The following is a 17826-nucleotide window of genomic DNA, read 5'->3' on the forward strand; positions in this document are numbered from 1 at the left end:
GTCGTGGTGTAAGTGTGTGAGTCGCCATTCCTTCTAAGGGAGTCCAAGCTAACTCGAGCAAACCAGCGAAGCCATTTACTTCGACGGCCATCTCCCGCGAGCAAAGCGACTAGTCCGGATGGAGAGAATGGTGAAAAGCCTCAATCAGCTCAAAGCATCGCACTCCAAGGACCCAAGTGGCTTCTCTCCGGCCTACTTTTCAACTGCCAAGGAGACTCCCCCAACACTTTTCTCCTCTACACAACCCCTGGGAAAACCATTTCTACCACCTAGTTTCCATGTACCAGCAATTATCGATGCGCTACGACTTTGCTCACGCTACACGAAATTAGTATATCTCGTCCCTAGCGAGGCTGATGCATACTGCGCCCGGCATCTTTCAAAATCCGGAGGCACAGTTCTCACCTCGGATTCAGACCTGCTGGTACATGATCTAGGCCATGGCCGTGTCGTGTTCCTTCGCGATATCTATCTTGATGGTCAATCGAGACTGGCGTGTGCAAGCTTCTCCCCTGCGCATATCTGCGAGAAGGTGAAGCTCTCACCTACCTCTAAGATCTGTAGACTGGCTTACGAGCGTAAGCGCTCACCTCACCTCACACTTCTTCAGCTCTTGCGAGACTGTGCCCAGCCAGTTGCTGACACAGCAGGCTACACCGGGTTCTGTCATGAATATCTTGACCATGAGACAGCACCGTTGCCTGCGTCAACGACAGATGGGGAGATACCAATTGAGCCATTAGATCCCAGGATATCAGAGCTGATCCTGCAGTTGGGCAACCAGGATGCCCAAACAAACGATCTAAACGGCGATATGATATTTTTACCAATCCTCCTTGAGAACCCCTCCCGCGGAAGTGCCTGGGAGCAGAGTACTCCAATTCGCCAACTGGCCTACACGGTTGCTCGATGGATCGTCCCCGGCTCATCATCCATCATCCAGGAGTATCGACGTGTTAACACGAGCGTGCAAAAAGGCCGACAAGTGCACATGCTACCCAAAGAAGCTGCAAAGGCGTGGGCCCAAGACCTCACGAGCCTGATGTCCGAGGTCAATGGAGAGTCAGAGCGCGATGCAACCCAAACATGGCAGATCCTTTGTTTAACCTTGGACATCAGACACTGTCGCGAGGAAGGCAAGAAATCCCACGTACTGCAGATTCTTGAGGAATACTCGCAGCAAACAGCGTTCAAAAGAGTCTCTTGGGACATCATCCACTTCGTTGCGCAGCTACAGGCGGCGCATTACTCGTTCCGCCTTCTTAAACAGGTCATATCCCTTGCATCGGTCGAGGAAACAATGCCGGAGCTACATAGCATGCTTTCCTCCCTCCCGTCATTGGCCGAGTTTCCAACTATCGAGAGTACCCTAGAGTTTCTGCGAAAGAGTGGCGAAGCACAGATCTTGAAAACCATCACTAGGCTAGTACCGTTACCAGACACAGATCCTGAAGAGCAACCTAGGAGAGCCTCGACACCAAAGAAGCGGAAGGCAGTCAAGCAGCATGGCCGCGGCAAGAAGGCTGGACCTGGAAACACGGCCACACGCAATCTGTTTGATATCTTGTCCCACGACACATGAATATGGTCGCAGTCACATAATGTACATGATTGACTCATTTGCTCTGTTTGCCATGTCACCCGACAATCAAAGTTCAACTATTCCCAAAAACATATCCCCGACCGTTTATCTTGTAGGCCTATCTGCCACCCTGTTACGCCGCCACCATGACCATCCTTCCTAGGTGTACATCAGTCGTCTCAGCATGATTCTCATCTATTCATCCATTTCGTGTCTGTCCGAGTCCATGAATATCATCGAGCAGCTTTGACAAGGGGCTTTCCTCTTCCTGAACATCATTCACGTCCCGAAGGAGCTCTTCCTGCGAGCTACCATTTCCGGCCGATCGGATGATCCTCCATGCACGACGGAATTCATCTCGGATCGATACAATGCCATTGTGTGTGACAGTCCGAGCGACGTTGTGGTCCAATTCGAAGGGATCCTCAATAGCAAACAGATACCGGTGCCGGATTTCCTTGAACTCGGTGTTCTTGCTTGCTGTGTTCACTTGCTTAGACTGCACGCCTTCATCAGATATGACTTGCCCTTTGGGGGCAGCTACCGGTGTAGGCGTTTGTTCAGTTTGTGGTGGAGGATGCGGACCGGCCCCTTGCGCGTCTAGGACTATGACAGTCTTTGCTCCTGTCCAGCCCTTATTTTGCTTGGTCAGCAACCCGCCTGGTGTACGCAAACTGAGCACGTCTCTGCCCCAGTCGAAGCCTCGGCTTGATAAGGTGCTCAACATCGTACTATGAGCATAGTACTCAAAGAAGCCACGGAGAAGATGGCCGATGGTTGCGTTGTTGTGATTTAGTTGATTTGCCTGAGCAAGACCCAGTATTTCCTCTTCGTTGCGCCAGAATCGAATGTCATGACCACGACATAATGTTGCCTTCTCCCGTTCGACAGGCGACAACCCTCGTGGGAGTGGAGGAGCCAATTGTTGGAGATTGGGACTGACAAAGGGCTCTGCGACGTTGACCAGGTAGTGAAGTACCATCAACACATAGCCGTAGCTACTTAGAGTTCCACGGTATCCAGAGTTAATTCCACGCATTTTCGCCCAATGCTTGACGAATAGCACCATTGGTCGCACCCGTGGGTCTGTGAGAGAGTAACATCGCAAGAGCGCCGTGTTGTGCAGAGCCAAGTGAGCCGAAAAGTTGATATCGCATTGGACGCCTGCGCCCGTCTTAGGGAATTCCAGGCGATCTCGGTATCGGTCACGCGGCTGATTGGGGGCCAGCTTGTGAGGGTCGGTAAGGACCTTGATTCTCGCTACCAGACCAGAGGTTACCGGCGTAAGAGGAATGATGAAGTCGGTATTCGCAGAAGATTCGTCTGACTGCTGGAAGGGGGCTCGGAGTAGGGCGATGTACTCTTTGATATCCGGAATCACGGACTCGTCATAAAGATCCTTCTCTATCGCCCGCTCGAATTCCCATGCCAGATGGATGGCCTTGTGCATACGGATGACGGCTCTGATTGGGATGTCTCCGCCTCGTGATGCGATGTGATCCGTTATAGTCTTTCGAATTTCCTCTTGATGGATGCCGTTCAAGTACTGAGTGACCACCAGACGGGCCCAGTCTGAGGCTGCGAGCTCGCTCGCTGGCCGTAGAGCATTGATTACATTCAGAGCTCGGGTAGAGTAGACAATGGGTGCTTCGTGTTGCGTTTGCTCCAGGGTCACAAACTGCACTGAAGGCGCCTTCTTCATCTTGTCAAGAGCCAGCTGAAGTTCCTTGGTGTAGAAGACAGGGTCCACGCCGAAGTTCCCCTTGTTTTGAGCCTCTTCCCAGATTTTCATCGCTTGCTCAGCGAGAAGACGAGGTTGTTGGGCTCGCTCCTGGACACCTCTCTCCTCCCAAAGTTGCCGGATCTGCTCACCCTCGATTTGCGTATAAACGCCGAGAAGCGACCGGTTGGTTTGCCCATTGTCGACGGATTCAAAGGTGAGAGATGGGTATCTGGCTAAGCGACCTCGAAGTTGTGGATCCGAGAGGCCGGCGACGAAGGCCTGGCAAACCCGGTTCAGAATGTCCCAGTCCTGATCTGCAAGATCGCGATAGTTGGACACGGTGGCATCGCGACCGCCCGCTCTACGGAGAACGCGCTTTGCCAAACCGTAGTATGAGGCGAGTGTGTTCTTGGGACCCTGTTTGATATCGAAACTCTGAGGTTCTGCTGTCAAAGATATTGGCGACATGACCTCAAGAGATGTCGACGTCTTGGTTTCAGGACCAGCAAGACCAGTCTGATCATTGTCGTGATCATGCTCGTCATCTTCGTGAGTCTCGTCAAGTCCGTTTTCCCATTTGAAGCGCTCTTCGAGAAGATCTTGTTGTAGCTTCTTTGGCGGATCCGAGCAAAGCTTGATGATAGGGACTCGAGTGCGGGTTAATAATCTGGCACCCAGGCCGGCATCCAAGAAGGCTTTTTCTAGTAAGCGCGGGATCTGAGAGCCGGGAGCGTCAGGCTGGATAGGAGACATTGGGGACAACAGCCCAAGGTCCATGTCGGAGGCCTTCGTAGCAAACCCCGAGGATAGACTGCCAAAGCATTTAAGCTGGACCGAGAGTGGATCGAACTCTGCTTCTGGGTTTTGCTCTTTCTCACAACGGGCAATGGCCTCTTGGCTGATGCCTTCGATACGGCAACGAAAGGCCTCCTTCTCTGCAATCTCGGATCTCCCGATCTCAGAGTTGGAAACCACCTCAAAACAAAGCCGGTCAAGGAGAGAAGCCTGGGCGCTGATTTCCTCGGGGGAGAACTGGGGGTCGCGTCTGGAGTTGTAGAGGTGCATACCACCGCGACTAAGCTGCAGGGGCATAGAATCCGCAGGAATGCCTGGCGGCTGGCCATGAGCAGAACCGTGTGGTCCAATGCCCTGCTGAGGGCCGTTCCATGGACGCTGACCATACGAACCGTTTTGGCGACCATCGTAATGTGTCGTTCTTGGATGAGAATTGGTGTGCATGTGGCGCTGATAAGACTGAGAAGGTCGTGAGTAGTGTGAAGTCGGACTCTGATAGGGCCTTGCAGGCGGGGGTTGCTGAGATCGGGGGTCAATGGGAATAGACAATTGAGAGCTCATCTGGCGTCTTTGTGCCTGGTTCATCCGCTTGCGCGATGGCTTGGATGGAGGAGGCTTTGCGGAGGGCTCACTCGGAACGTTGCTACCTATGCGATTCTGTGACTTTGCGGCTAAGCCAGGAGCTGTAGCCCCTGACTTCAGAGGACCCTGCGCGGGAATTCCCGAAGAAGGTTTGCCGGTAGAAGAATCCTGCAATGGCCCATTGTTGGAGAGGATTAGGTTGCGAAGGTGGTTCTCAAGACCGGCCTGCTGGCCACCGTTGGGCGCGCCAGGAGGCGGCTCTGGACGGTTGGATAGCATCGAGACCTGTCCAATACAACACGCTGAACAAACGAGTATCGTGAGAGCTTGACAGGATAATAGCTGTCTTGAGTCGGCAGTGGTGGGTAAGTTGGAGGCCGGCTTAGATGGTTGACCAGGGTATGGCTAGTCACTTCTCAGGCAAAAGAACGTCGACACAAAGGAATTGAAAGCTCGAGGACTTTAAGCTCCTTAGGAAGAGAAGAAACGCGAAAGAGATGAAAAAGGGCCGCGCGGCAGCCTGTAGCGATAATTGAGTGTCCAGGGAGCCATCCAACTTGAGGGAGGGGTCTGGATGGTGGGTGTAAAGATACAGCCGGCTCTCTTTGGCCCATCACCTCGCTTGAGCGGGAAGGGGCAGCCTGTGGCCGGTCAAAGAGGGAGGGGTAGGAAGGGACAGGAAGGGATTGGATGCGGCACAGTCGACGACGCAAGGACGGATGCGTGTGAAATGTTTTGAAAGAAATTGGGAATGAGGCGACAAAGCGATGCTGGATGATGTTCAGCAGCCGTCCCTGTTTGTAGGTAGAGGCTCTGCAACCCCACAAAATGCCCAGACAATTGCCCTTGCCAGTGGACACGGCCGGATACAGTGCCAGACCCTGCGCGCCAACTGTGTATCATGCGCCTCTTATCAGAGTTCCATAGTGGACGCCGGCATGTCACGAGCAGTGTTGGAGTATTCACGAGCACTGTGCTTACCTTCAGTTCCAATGCTCCACTCAATTGAAATAAGAAGACCAGAGTCTGGTACCGTCAAGAAGAAGCGCAAGCAAATTGACTAGGTAGAGTGAAACGTACAAAGAAAACCGTATCGCCGTGTGTAGGTTCCCAAGTGATGGTGGGTCGCCTGATGAGCTCCCCAGAACAAAGACCTTGCCAGTTTGCCAAGGCCAGTGGGAGTCGGTGCTCCCTCGGTACCTGGTTCCCAGCTGGCGCGCACAGCCACCCATCTATTGTGGCTTGCTCGCTTGCTTCGCGCCTTTGTCATCGTCATACCAGCAGCAAGCAACACGACCTAGCGCTCCTCCTGCACCAACATCCACTTGTCAATAGAAATAACTTCCACCCCCTTCCTGACCTTCGTCTCTCAATCACCAGCAGATCGAGACGACCGCGAAGTTCTCTCCCATCGACATCTTTAGCATAGTCGCCTCATCCCGACGTGTTTGCTCCGTTGTTTGCGCCCGGCGCAACGCTAGGCTCCAGGCCCAGCCTGACCTGCTGCCTCGGTAGCACCCTCTGCAGAATCTATCATTCAAATCACCAGTAGATACCGTCAGGATGAGCGCGCCGCCACCCGGAGGCCCGTCTGGCAGCGCGCCTGGCCACCCGAACGGCGCCCCGAAACCCCAGAAGGCGAATCCTCTCCGACCGATGCGGAAGAAGCCACGCGTGAATCCCCTTGTTTCGCGAAAGGCTGGACCCAAACCTGGGGCGCAACCGAACGCTGGCTCACAGAATGGAATGAAGCCAAGTACTGAAGAGCGGCGGAAGCTCTATGATGGATGGTCGGAGCCACCACCTGCCCAATTTACCGACATCGCCATCATGACGACCAAGAAAGCTCTTCTCGACGGCATTCGCTACCACATGATGAAGTTTTCCCAAGCAAAGATGGGTGACAAGCCCATCGACCCATCCGACCAGGACGATTTCGCACGACCCGTCACGCTGCACCGACGAGACGCCCGTCAACCCCCTCCAGGAAGAGCCCCCAAGATAGAAGCTCCCGAAGTGCCACAGGTGGACGAGCAGGAGGCGGAGAGATTGGCCCAAATGAAGGCCGAACGAGAGGCCCAGCGCGCCGTCGACCAGGCCAAGATTGCGCCTGTTGCCAAGGAGGTCAACCCCAAGCGACCCAAGAAGCAAAAAGAAGAGAAGACAAACTTCAACAGGGCCCCGAAAACACAAGCTGCCAAGAAGGAATCCGAGCTGCGATACGAAGAAGCCCTTCCATGGCATCTTGAAGATGCGGAGGGGAAGAATGTCTGGGTCGGTAGCTACGTCGCTGCCCTTTCTGAGTCAAATGTGGCTTTCATGATCGATCAGTCGGTCTTCCGCATGGTACCTCTTGAGAAGTGGTACAGGTTCACTTCAAAGCCCCCTTTCCAACCATTCACAATCGATGAGGCAGAAGCGTTGATGGGCAAAAAGGTGGACGTTGGTCGTTGGGTCATGAAAGACGAGGAGAAGAGGGCAGGTCGGCAGGATCTCGAGGCTACTCGACAGCTTCTCTACGGACGCGGCCCGATGGTCAAGACAGAGAGCGCTACTTTCAAGGCAGCCTCAAGGTCGGAAAAGCTTGAACATGACGAGATTGACATGTCAGGTGATGAGTTCCAAGACGATGACGAGGCCCCTCTATTTGAAAAGAACGATGATGAAGACACCAAGGACTCCAAGGATCGCATTCGACGCGAGCAACTCGGCGCCAATCTCTTTGGTGAGGGTGACGAGCAGGAAGTCGACAGAGAGCTGGCTGAGGAGTTGAAGGAGGAGATTGAGCGACAAAAGCTTGGCAAGGCGACCAGAAAGGCGCTTATCAAGCGAGACCGAGAGGACATATATGAGAGTGATAACTCTGAGGACAACCCCTGGAGCAGCTCGGTAAGCACACTATAGGTACTTGCTGTTTGTGGACAAAGCAACGCTAACACGTGAATTAGTCTGATGATTCCGACTCCGATGAAGAGGAGGAAGGGGAAGAGGATAAGAAGGATGAAGATAAGAAGGAGGATGACGATAAGAAGGCTGGCGAAAAGTCAAAGGGGTCTGGTACAAAGGGCACCAACACTCCATCCGGAAAGAAGCCTGAGGGTTCGAAGAAGGGCAAATCCCGTAAACGCCCCGGTTCGCCAACCCTGTCAGAGTCTAGTGGGAACGAATCCTCTCGGAAGAAGCTCAAGAAGACTGCCACGCCTGCTGCGGGAAGCAGGGCTGGCACTCCTCTGCCCCAGCGTACAGCCGCTCAGCGAATGGGCGCCGGATCCGGTAGCGACGGAGAAGCGACGGGTGGTGAGATGTCGGATGGCGCCGTTTCCAGGAAGAAGAAGTTGAAGCTTGTCAGCGGTAGTGCTCGAGGCACGCCGTCGGCATCCAGGGCTGGTAGCCCCATCCCAACACAAGGTGGTAAGCATCACTCAACCTTTGCAGCAAGTTGAAGCTGGGCTAACATGAATCGTTCAGGCGCCTCTCCCTCCGCTGGAGGCTCTATCATCGAGCCATCCGAAATTCTGGAAAAGATCCCCAACGAGGGTATCGTTATCGGTGATCTGATCAAGCTGTTCCAGCATCGTCTCGGTGACAGGCCTGGCCAGATGCCCAAGAGCGAATGGATCCAGCTTGTCAAGAAGCTGTGCGATTATGGTCCGGACAAGCGACTCCGCCGCAGGACTTAGGAATAGGGGAAGCACTGATTCCAAGTCTGGACGGACAGACATGTGATGTGGATTTCGTTTCTCTTGATAATTCGTACCAGCCTCAAGATGTCCCAGCTGAGAACATTTTTTGAACCGTCAGCGGGGGATGGATGCCACATGAGACTGAAACCCTACCAGCGTCCTGGGACGAGATGTAAAGCGCTCAGATATGGGTATATAATAGAATCCGTGTATCAAAAATTATGCCTCTACTCGTCCATTTGCCATGCGTAATCCAGCCCCTTATTTCGTTCTCTCCGGTTGATGGCCTTGAACCTCTCCCCCTCAAATCCGTTGCTACGATCAACTCCATCCCACCGATAGCCCGGCTTGATGCCATAGCGGTTCGGGGGTGCCGCACCAGCGTAGACAGGCTTCCGTTTCGACTTTTTGCCCTTGCCTGGAGCATCCTTCTTTTCTGCCATGAACTGCATCATGGGATCGTTCCAGCGTTCCTGCTCTTTCAGCTCCTTGTTCATCTCCTCGTCGTCGGCCGTGCGAGCAAACGACATGAGCTTAGCATCTTGTAGCTTCTCGCGCCGCTTTCGCGCCTCCTCAAGCTGGACCTCGCCCTTGAGCGCCTCCTTGGCGAGCCGTTCCTTCTCCTCCGCCTCGGCGGCTGCGCGTCGTGCTTCGGCGCGTTTCATGGAGATATCGATTCGTCGGCCGGTGGCATCGCGATAAACTGTTTCTTCCTCCTTTGCTGATTTGCGGTGTCGTTCAAAGTCCTCGCGTTCCTCTCTTTGGCGTCGCTTGAGTTGCGCCGAGACGGCTGCTGCGCTCTGTAGACCTGCGTGGGTTCCGTCGCTCATCTTGACCACACTCCCACCCTCCTCCACGATTGGCATTTCGTCGTCTTCATCTCTGGCTGCGTCCTGCTCCGCAGCCGCTGATGCGAGGATGGCGTCCGCAGCGGCCGCAGAATCATCCTTCGGAGTTTCTTCCCCTTCTCCAACCGACTTCCAATTGCTTTTCTTGGTTTTTCGAAACTCGGCAGATCTCCCCGTTACCGTCACGGGGGCATCTGTACCCTCGTCATCTTGTTGGGCGCTGGAGTTGCCCCAGCCCGAGTCGTCGTCGTCTTGTATAAGAAGGCCACCGCTGGCGTTGTCGCCACGCTTGCGCTTTCGCTTCTTTGATGGTTTCGGGTCGGCGACTAGATATCTAGAGGCTAGATAGTCTGCTAGGTCTGAGGGCATCGTGTGTCGGAATGTGGCAAAGATGAGGTTCAAGTGTTGTTCCCAAGCAACATCAACCTTGAAGTTGCACATGCAGCTTATGCAGGTACTGAATATCACCCTGGCCCCGCTAGAGTGATCAGGAGCTCCCACCTGGACGGCCCACGTCTGCGGTATGAGGTAAGAAGGTACGTACCCCGTTCATATCCAGAGTTTCCACATCGTCGCCCGACCTACACAGACCAAAAAGATCCATGTCCTTTCAAGCTTAAAGACACCTTCAGTTTTCAATATTCGCCAAATGTCCTCTTGCTCTCAGCGATAAGATCATGCCGAGCCGACTCTTGGCCTTGTCAGCTTGCGATTCACCACCCTCCTTCTCGAGCGTCTCTTGAACCCCCCCTCCCTCCGAACTCCGGCCCCGTTTCCTCGACTCCCTGTCTCTTACTCGATAACGTCAGAGCAAGTCGCCGTACGCCGTCGCCTTCATGCCACAACCTCTCGAAGATGATGTCTCGCCGACGGAACCACTCCAGGCTTTGCCGGTGGCAGCATCGGCCATGAAATTTCCTAAAGCGCGACATTCTACCCCTATCCTCGAGTCGCTGCCGTTGTCGCAATCCGAGACCAACCTGGCCTTTCGACGATCCAACCCCTCTGCCGCCTCACTCTACGCTTCTACGCTATCACCGCCGGGGTCAAGGTCTATATCGCCAGCTGGCCGAGGTTCTCCATCTCGAGTCCTCTCGCACACCGTTTTCGACTCCCGTTCCAACCGAATACTCGCCGAGAATGCGGGAGACAGTCCGGCTGAGCCACTAAGCCTGGTTTTGCGGGCATTCGTCCCCCATGTCTCCATTTACACTTCAGAGGATACGGAGGCTTTGATGACGGAGAAGGGGTTCCGTCATGGCCTCTGGGAACTTCTGCGACCGTTTGGCGAGGACGTCCAAGGCAAGATCACGATTAGGGATAGTAATGGGATGAGCCGAGGGGTCGAGGGCTTTTCAATCCGATTTACAAGATTCGGCGACAATGTTGAGCATCCAGACCCCACAGTGTCTGGCCTCAAGAACCCGGCGCCGTCGCAAGGGCAAAATGGTAGCCAGGCGAGCACGTCGCGAGACAAGCAACTCTTGGCAGATGTGGAAGCTGTCGTAGAGAGGCACTTGTCCTATGCGGAAGAATCCTTTGCGGCACCACCACAGCACGGCGTGTTTGCGAATCAAGACATGTCAGAAGAGACATCACCATACTACGCCCTATATCTGCGACGGCTGCTGTCTGGCCTTCCCATATCACCCCATGAGACTTTCTCACATCCAGTAGCGTGTGTTATCGCAATTAGCTCGCGGAATCCTAACCCGATTGAAGAGCTGAGGCGGCTATACACGGAGACAAACCAGGGTAGCCAAAGGCTGCCATTGTGGGTGGACAGTGACTATCTACGATATTACGTTCTGGTGCACGACGAGGAGAAGGATGACATCACAAGGTCTATGGGACTTTTTGAGCAGATGAAGCGTCATCTGGGCATACACTGCCATCTCCTACGTCTGCGAAGCAGCCAGAGCGCCGAGACGGACGATGACAGCATCCCGCTTCCTCGCAGCGACTGGATGTCTGCTCGCGAGGAACTCGAGGACATCCGGCGAAGTGAAGATGATGAGGACTTTGAAGATCCCACACGATACATATTCGAGTCGGACGCTACCGCTATTCGTACTTTTGTGCGGGAGATGGTGGCACAGTCTATCGTACCTACAATGGAGCGACATGTTTCCATCTGGAATGATCAGGTTGCCTCACGACGGCGAGGCATCACGGGACGTTTCATGAATTTGTCAAGAAAATGGGCGTTTGGCGGCAGCTCAAGGTCCTCATCGAGCACTAGTAGCTCGAGGGATAATTATAACATGGCTGGGTTCTACTCAGCAGAAGCACCTGAAGCCATCATGCGAAAACTGGCCGATTATGCTTTCATGTTGCGAGACTGGAAGCTGGCGCAGTCGACATATGATCTTTTACGATCCGACTTTAGCGATTCCAAGGCCTGGAAACATCATGCTGCAGCTAACGAAATGGCTGCCCTGAGTCTCCTTATCATGCCAGTGCAGATGTCATCGAAAAATAGGGCTGAGACGATTGATCAGATGCTGGAGGCTGCCTTTTACTCTTACAACACCCGGTGCAGCTCTCCCTATGGAGCCTTGCGAAGTCTAACACTCGGCCTCGAGCTGCTTCGCCTTCGAGGCGGGACCAATATTGATGATGCGGGTCGATGGGGAGTCCGACTCCTTGAATCCAAGATCCTTGGCAGTGTTGGAGATGCTCTCATGAAAGAACGCCTCGCCATCTGCTACGGGTCCAAAGAAGGCGTGGGGAGCTGGCACTGGGGATCACGCCGTCGCAAGTCCGCGACGTGGAGTGTGCTCAGCGCAGATGCTTGGCTTCAACAGTCAAAGCACATTCAGGCGCGGCGATGTCTGGACGAGGCACACAGGATGTACTCGACGCTACCGCACAAGTCGGGGATAACCAAGTTTGGGGCGGCTGGCGACTTCATGGCGTCGCTGCAGCACAGTCTTGCCGAGTCCCCTGACGCGTCGGATAATGAGAATGAGGAGGGAGACGACGATGATATTGATGAGGAGAGCGAGGCGCTGAATGACATGCGTTCGAGGAGGCCGAGTGCTGTATCGGGAGATATGTTTAGAGATACGACGGCTAAGGAAGGGATGGATGACGGCACATAGACGGAATCTAATGAGCACCAATCTTCTAAATGAGCTTTTTTGATCTTGACATGCATATGCCTTCATAAGATGATGGCCTTTACGAACCTGCTCTTCAAGGCACTCGAAGCCCTTCGTCCACGATATGCCACGACAGCAGTGATAAACTAGAGTAAGAATTCACATAGTGAAATTAGTTTTAGTTCATGTCTAGTCTTAGCTACCCGTAATTACAGGTTTGACATATCATAGTCTCATCATTTCATGATCAACCCCCTTTTGTCCATAACAATTACTGTTGATCGGCTTGGGCTCGGCGGCGAGCCGCTTCCTCTCGCACAAGAGCAGCTCGCTGCTCCGCGACAAGAAGTCGGTGCTTTCGAAAAGCGCCGATGGTCGAGATGACACCGAGGGCCGAAATGCCTGCTGCCACCTTCATGTCCACTCGGAAAGCTTCCGAGTAGGTGTAGCGGACGGCCGCCCACTGCGAGTCCGAGAGGTGGGAGTCGGGTCCACCGATGGTTGCCTTCTCGAAGGGAGTCAGGATTCCGGAGAGGTACTCCACGATTCTCTGGTTGAGGAGGGCTGACGAGGTTGCGATGCCCAAACTACCACCAAGGAGGCGCATCTGAGAGAGGATACCTTGCGCAGGTGCTTGACGAATGGTTAGCCTAATACGTTAAAATTAAACTATGAATCAACAACGTACCAAAATCTCGGATAGGCGCCTCGATTGTCGATAGCATGGTGGATGAAGCAACCGTCAAGCCAAAGCCCAGACCGCAGAATGTGATGAAACCAAGCAACTTGGCGTCGTCAGGGGCATGGTCAAGAGTAACCAGCAACCCACAGCCCAACATCATCAAGCAAGAACCAACGAAGAGGGTTTCAAAGACATAGTTCTTGACAGAGTTGAACTTGCCAGCCAAGATGCTTCCAAGGGCCGACGCTCCGAGCATTGGGAGCAACATGACACCTCCAACAAGAGCAGACTTGCCGCTGACGACTTGGATTCGCAGCGGGATCGCATATATGAGCAGCAGATAGGGGAAGCCGATGAAAAGGGTGTTGAGGGCGGCGGTCGTGTACACTCGGTTGCGGAAGAGGTTGATTGGGAAGGCAGGCGCAAAACGTTCACTTAATCGGTGCTGAATGAAGACCTGCCAGCCAACAAGCAAACCCCAGGCGAGTAGTCCACACAAGAGGGGCGCGATGAACATGGCTGTCTTCCATCCGCCGTTAGACGAGGTGCCAGCTGTCTGGAAGGCAAAGATAACCAGGACGGCAGCGGCGATGGCGAGAAAGGATCCAAAGTAGTCGAGTTCCTTCCAGGCACGCCGTTCGATCGTGGGCAGGTGTTCAGCCTTGGGCCAAGTGAATATGAAGATGACCAGAGATACAAAGCCCACAGGGCCGCTGGCAAGTGTTAGAAGCGTTGCGAAAAGGGAAGGGGGAGGGTATACTTGATCCAAAAGACCCATCTCCAGGTGGTGTAGTGAGTAAGGATACCACCGAGAACAGGTCCCAAGACACCGGAGAGAGCAACAATCATGCCGACCAGCGCTCCTATGTGCTGGGTCAGGTGAGGGGGGCTTAGCTCCGGGAGGATGATCATGGTAAGAGCATACAAGCCTAGGCGAGTCAGACTAAGGAGCACGGAAAGGGGAGTCTAGAACATACCGGAGCCACCGATGCCCTGAAGAGCGCGAAAAGCGATGAGTTGCTCGAGGTTCTGAGAGAAACCACAAGCCAGAGAGAAAGCGAAGAAGATGATGTAAGCGGCAATGAAGGCATCGCGTCTTCCAATGATGTCGGAGATGCGGGCGAAGACGACGGCGCAGCCCAGGTAGGCGAGAGTGTAGGCGAGGGCCACCCAATTGACCTCCTCCAGGGCCTCAAAGTCGACGCCGATGCTGTAGAGGCTCGTGGCGACGATGGAGGTGTCGATCATGGACAGGAACAGACCAAGCAGTACTCTTTCACAGGGGTTAGTTCGAGCAGGAAAGACGAGCTAAAAGGAGGGCCAAGCTCACCCGAGACTCAAAGTCCAGAAGCGAGCCGGTGGAATCGCGGCCTCGATACGGTGCTCGTCCTTTGGAGTTGAAGGAGGAGCAGAAGGACTCTCGGCGGGAAGCACCACTCCAGACTCGCCTTGGTCCTGGACAGAGTCACTCTCCTTGAGATCCATATCCGTAGACATTGCGTCGAAGAGCTGAAGAGTCGATGTTTTCCTTCAAGTTGGGACTGAAGAGAAGATGAGAGTGTCACTGCAAGGCAGTCGAGAAAATACTGCCGTGATGTAAAGTTCAGTTCCCAGGTGATGTAGACGAGCAGATTAGCAGTGTTGGTCCAACTCAACAGTATGTAAACGGGGAGTCATTGATATAAGTGCCCAAACAAAGCAGTGAATAGGTAGATTTCGGCAATCATGTGCTTCGCGTTCGAACGTCCAACCCGAGCGTTTGTCATCTGAAGCCGGTTCGTTGAAGGGGGTGATGTCAATCAACGGGTCCCATTTTGATCAAGGAAGGGGCATGGGCAGGAGAGGATCGCATTTGAAGGAGACAGCGTTCGCCTCCATTGTCGTTCACGATCCCTGAGGCAGTCAAGAAGGGAAGGGGACGACATCCAACGAATTTCTATTGGCCAGCTCACGCGATCTCGAACATGGAGGTGCGTTAAATGAGGCCTTTGCAGTGGAGTGAGACGTCCGCACTCGCATTCGCCTGACGCCATGCGACAGCTGCTGCGACCAACACCCACTTTCCACGGAGCAATGCCGGAAATATGGGCAAACGGCCGTCTAATAGCGAGATTCTGGGGGCAGCGCTAGACAGAAACCAGTAATTCATTCGATTCGATCTAAGGACCCTGAGTTGAGAGCCGTTTAGGAGGAAATCGAGAGGCAAAAGGGGAGCGAGATGGTATCGTGGCGCTGCTAACTTTACCAGTTTGGGTTCATGAAAGGGAGGCAGCGACCAAGTCTATAGTTTTCAACAAAGTATAGAGCAGGCAGATCTATTGAGTTTAGACTGATTTGCTATAGCCTTCGACCAAAGACATCGATAACTTTTGACGTGCATGGGCAGAGAGTATCGTTCCTTGATGCCAAGCAATGGGACGGACCTCCGTGTCTGCCCCAGACGAAAGCTCGCACTCGCTTGGCACGGACCATGTCCCCCATTAAAAACCTGCTACAACAGGCTTAGCGTGTTTGCTTTTCTCACCAACAACACGACGCGCTAAGCGATTTGAGGAAACAACCCAGCAGGCACCAACCACCACGCCCCAGTTATTCGCACTCACTCACGTCGGCCACGCCTACGAATGGCTTCGCCTAGAACTACAAGCTATCGTCAGCCCGTTGCTCGCACTTGAGCCTCATCCCGAGTCCGAACGGCACTTCTGTTCTTTCGTATCGACCATCATATCGTTCCTTGTCGCCAAGGCGCGTTCGGTAGTTGAACAAGCCACACGGCATCTCGGCAGCCAGAGTCCATCTTTCATCCACCTAGACAGCAACGCAACCACATCCTTAACCATGGCCGACGTCATGACCCAGACTCCCCCGGTCCTTCACGGCCCCTCGGAGAAGGAACGAAAGTATGATCGTCAGCTCCGCTTGTGGGCAGCCTCTGGTCAGGCCGCTCTCGAGTCGGCCAACATCCTCCTCGTCAACTCGGGTGCTGGCACCGTTGGTGTTGAGACACTCAAGAACCTGGTGCTTCCTGGTATCGGCCGCTTTACCATTGCTGATCCAGCTGCCGTGAGCCACGAAGATCTCGGCGTCAACTTCTTCGTCGATGACAGCTGGCTGGGCAAGCCAAGAGCTGAAGCATCCACCAACTTTCTCCTTGAGCTCAACCCAGAGGTCCAGGGCGAGTGGTACCCCAAGTCTCAGGTCAGTTCCTACCTTAAAATCATTTTCATAGCTAACCTTGCGCAGAATGACTCCTTCAGCCTTCAAGACCTTCTCACCAACTCACCCAAGTTCACTATGATCCTATATGCTTTGCCCTTGCCACAAGACCAGGTGCAACTCATTCATGAATATGCCAGTCACCACAAGACACCTACCATCGCCGTTCACTCTGTTGGCTACTACTCCTACTTCAAGACCACCTTGCCTGGCACCTTTCCCATCGTCGATACTCATCCCGACGAGGCCGCTACCACGGATTTGAGGTTGCTGGCTCCTTGGCCCGAGTTGACGGAGTTCTCCCGGGAAATGACCAAGGATATTGACAACCTTGATAACCATGAGCATGGCCATCTACCCCTAGTAGTCATTCTCCTTCATTACCTCGAACAGTGGCAGCAGGGCCACGATGGCGCTTATCCCACCAGTTACGCTGACAAGACCGCATTTCGCAAGACCGTCTCCGAAGCAATGCGGAGAGACAACCCCGAGGGCGGTGAAGAGAACTTTGAAGAGGCCGTGGCTGCTGTCATGAAACACGTCGTGGTGCCGTCTCTCCCCAGTTCCCTTCAGCAAGTATTTGACTACATCCACGAGCCTGTAAGTCCAAATCACATCCATCTATGATAGCTCACTAACTCGTTCATCAGCACGAAGTCAAGTCTGGCTTTTGGATCATTGCTGAGGCTGTCAAGCGCTTCTACTCTGAGCATGGTCGTTTGCCCGTCCCCGGTGGACTCCCTGACATGAAGGCACAGTCCAGTGTCTACATCAAGCTTCAAAACATCTACAAGAATCAGGCTCGCAAGGACGTTGAACATGTCCTCGACACAGTGCGGAGTATCCCTGGCGGCGAGGAAATAGACCCAGCTCAGGTTGAGCTCTTTTGCAAGAATGCTCGCTTCATTAAGCTGATCAATGGGCTTGAGGATAAGACAGTCAAGCTTGATCAGGTTGTTGGTAAGTCTTTTTAGGTTGAACGCCTTGTGACGCATATAGCTAACGTGCCCAACTCTATAGAACAACAACTCGCCAACGATGAGATTGCCGCTGTTGCTGGCCCTGAAATGCCGCTCTCTCTTCTCCCCATATACCTTGCTCTCTCGGCAACCTCTAACGTCACCACCGATTCTGCCGATGAAATCGTGTCATTCATTGGACAGAATGCACCTCAAGCCGCCAGTAATGAGCGTTACCAGAAGACGGCCCAGGAGGTGCATCGAGCTGCGGGTGGTGAGCTTCACAACATCTCCGCCGTCACTGGTGGCATGGCCGCGCAGGAGATGATCAAGATTATTACGAAACAGTACGTGCCGATTGACAACACGTGCATCTTCGACGGTATCGACAGTCGATGCCAAGTCCTACGCCTGTGAGGAACGCTACAAGCGACAGGCTGAACAGGATGATAAATGGCCACAAGGTCCTCCCAAGGAGAGCCAAGCCAAGGGTTATGATCAGCGATTCAGTGTGACGAACACTGAGGAGAGGTGCCCCCTCAATGCCCAATGGGCTCCTGTGTGAGATCGATACATGACACATGCAGAGCAGGAAATGCCAGAGTTGGGACACCATGACGAATAACGATGATATAGAATCACGGCGAATGCT

General features: G+C 53.7%; 7 protein-coding genes across 7 annotated transcripts; 4 read left to right on the forward strand and 3 right to left on the reverse strand.

Moving 5' to 3' along the window:
- Positions 1-814: 814 nt before the first annotated feature.
- LRP88_01344 (XPG domain containing-domain-containing protein) lies at positions 815-1582 on the forward strand (the record flags this gene model as incomplete). Its single annotated transcript, XM_083238032.1, has 1 exon — positions 815-1582. One exon carries the CDS (start codon positions 815-817, stop codon positions 1580-1582), a length of 768 nt encoding a protein of 255 aa, XP_083106537.1.
- A 199-nt stretch (positions 1583-1781) lies between these two features.
- LRP88_01345 (uncharacterized protein) lies at positions 1782-4961 on the reverse strand (the record flags this gene model as incomplete). Its single annotated transcript, XM_083238033.1, has 1 exon — positions 1782-4961. One exon carries the CDS (start codon positions 4959-4961, stop codon positions 1782-1784), a length of 3180 nt encoding a protein of 1059 aa, XP_083106538.1.
- Positions 4962-6245: 1284 nt separating this feature from the next.
- Positions 6246-8362, forward strand: LRP88_01346 (transcription factor IIF subunit TFG1; the record flags this gene model as incomplete). The annotated part of the gene is made up of 3 exons (XM_083238034.1): positions 6246-7571; positions 7658-8093; positions 8151-8362. 3 exons carry the CDS (start codon positions 6246-6248, stop codon positions 8360-8362), a joined length of 1974 nt encoding a protein of 657 aa, XP_083106539.1.
- Positions 8363-8592: 230 nt separating this feature from the next.
- Positions 8593-9582, reverse strand: LRP88_01347 (Pre-mRNA-splicing factor of RES complex-domain-containing protein; the record flags this gene model as incomplete). The annotated part of the gene is made up of 1 exon (XM_083238035.1): positions 8593-9582. The coding sequence occupies one exon, from the start codon at positions 9580-9582 to the stop codon at positions 8593-8595; it is 990 nt and encodes a 329-aa protein (XP_083106540.1).
- A 467-nt stretch (positions 9583-10049) lies between these two features.
- Positions 10050-12317, forward strand: LRP88_01348 (ER-golgi trafficking TRAPP I complex 85 kDa subunit-domain-containing protein; the record flags this gene model as incomplete). Its single annotated transcript, XM_083238036.1, has 1 exon — positions 10050-12317. The coding sequence occupies one exon, from the start codon at positions 10050-10052 to the stop codon at positions 12315-12317; it is 2268 nt and encodes a 755-aa protein (XP_083106541.1).
- A 271-nt stretch (positions 12318-12588) lies between these two features.
- Positions 12589-14496, reverse strand: LRP88_01349 (major facilitator superfamily domain-containing protein; the record flags this gene model as incomplete). Its single annotated transcript, XM_083238037.1, has 5 exons — positions 12589-12950; positions 13006-13712; positions 13760-13928; positions 13977-14272; positions 14330-14496. 5 exons carry the CDS (start codon positions 14494-14496, stop codon positions 12589-12591), a joined length of 1701 nt encoding a protein of 566 aa, XP_083106542.1.
- Positions 14497-15837: 1341 nt separating this feature from the next.
- On the forward strand, positions 15838-17591 carry LRP88_01350 (uncharacterized protein; the record flags this gene model as incomplete). The annotated part of the gene is made up of 3 exons (XM_083238038.1): positions 15838-16815; positions 16866-17175; positions 17236-17591. 3 exons carry the CDS (start codon positions 15838-15840, stop codon positions 17589-17591), a joined length of 1644 nt encoding a protein of 547 aa, XP_083106543.1.
- Between the last annotated feature and the right edge of the window lie 235 nt (positions 17592-17826).

This window comes from Fusarium phalaenopsidis (assembly GCF_050370095.1).
Source record: "Fusarium phalaenopsidis strain FUZ10S chromosome Unknown contig_32278, whole genome shotgun sequence".
Taxonomy (NCBI): domain Eukaryota; kingdom Fungi; phylum Ascomycota; class Sordariomycetes; order Hypocreales; family Nectriaceae; genus Fusarium; species Fusarium phalaenopsidis.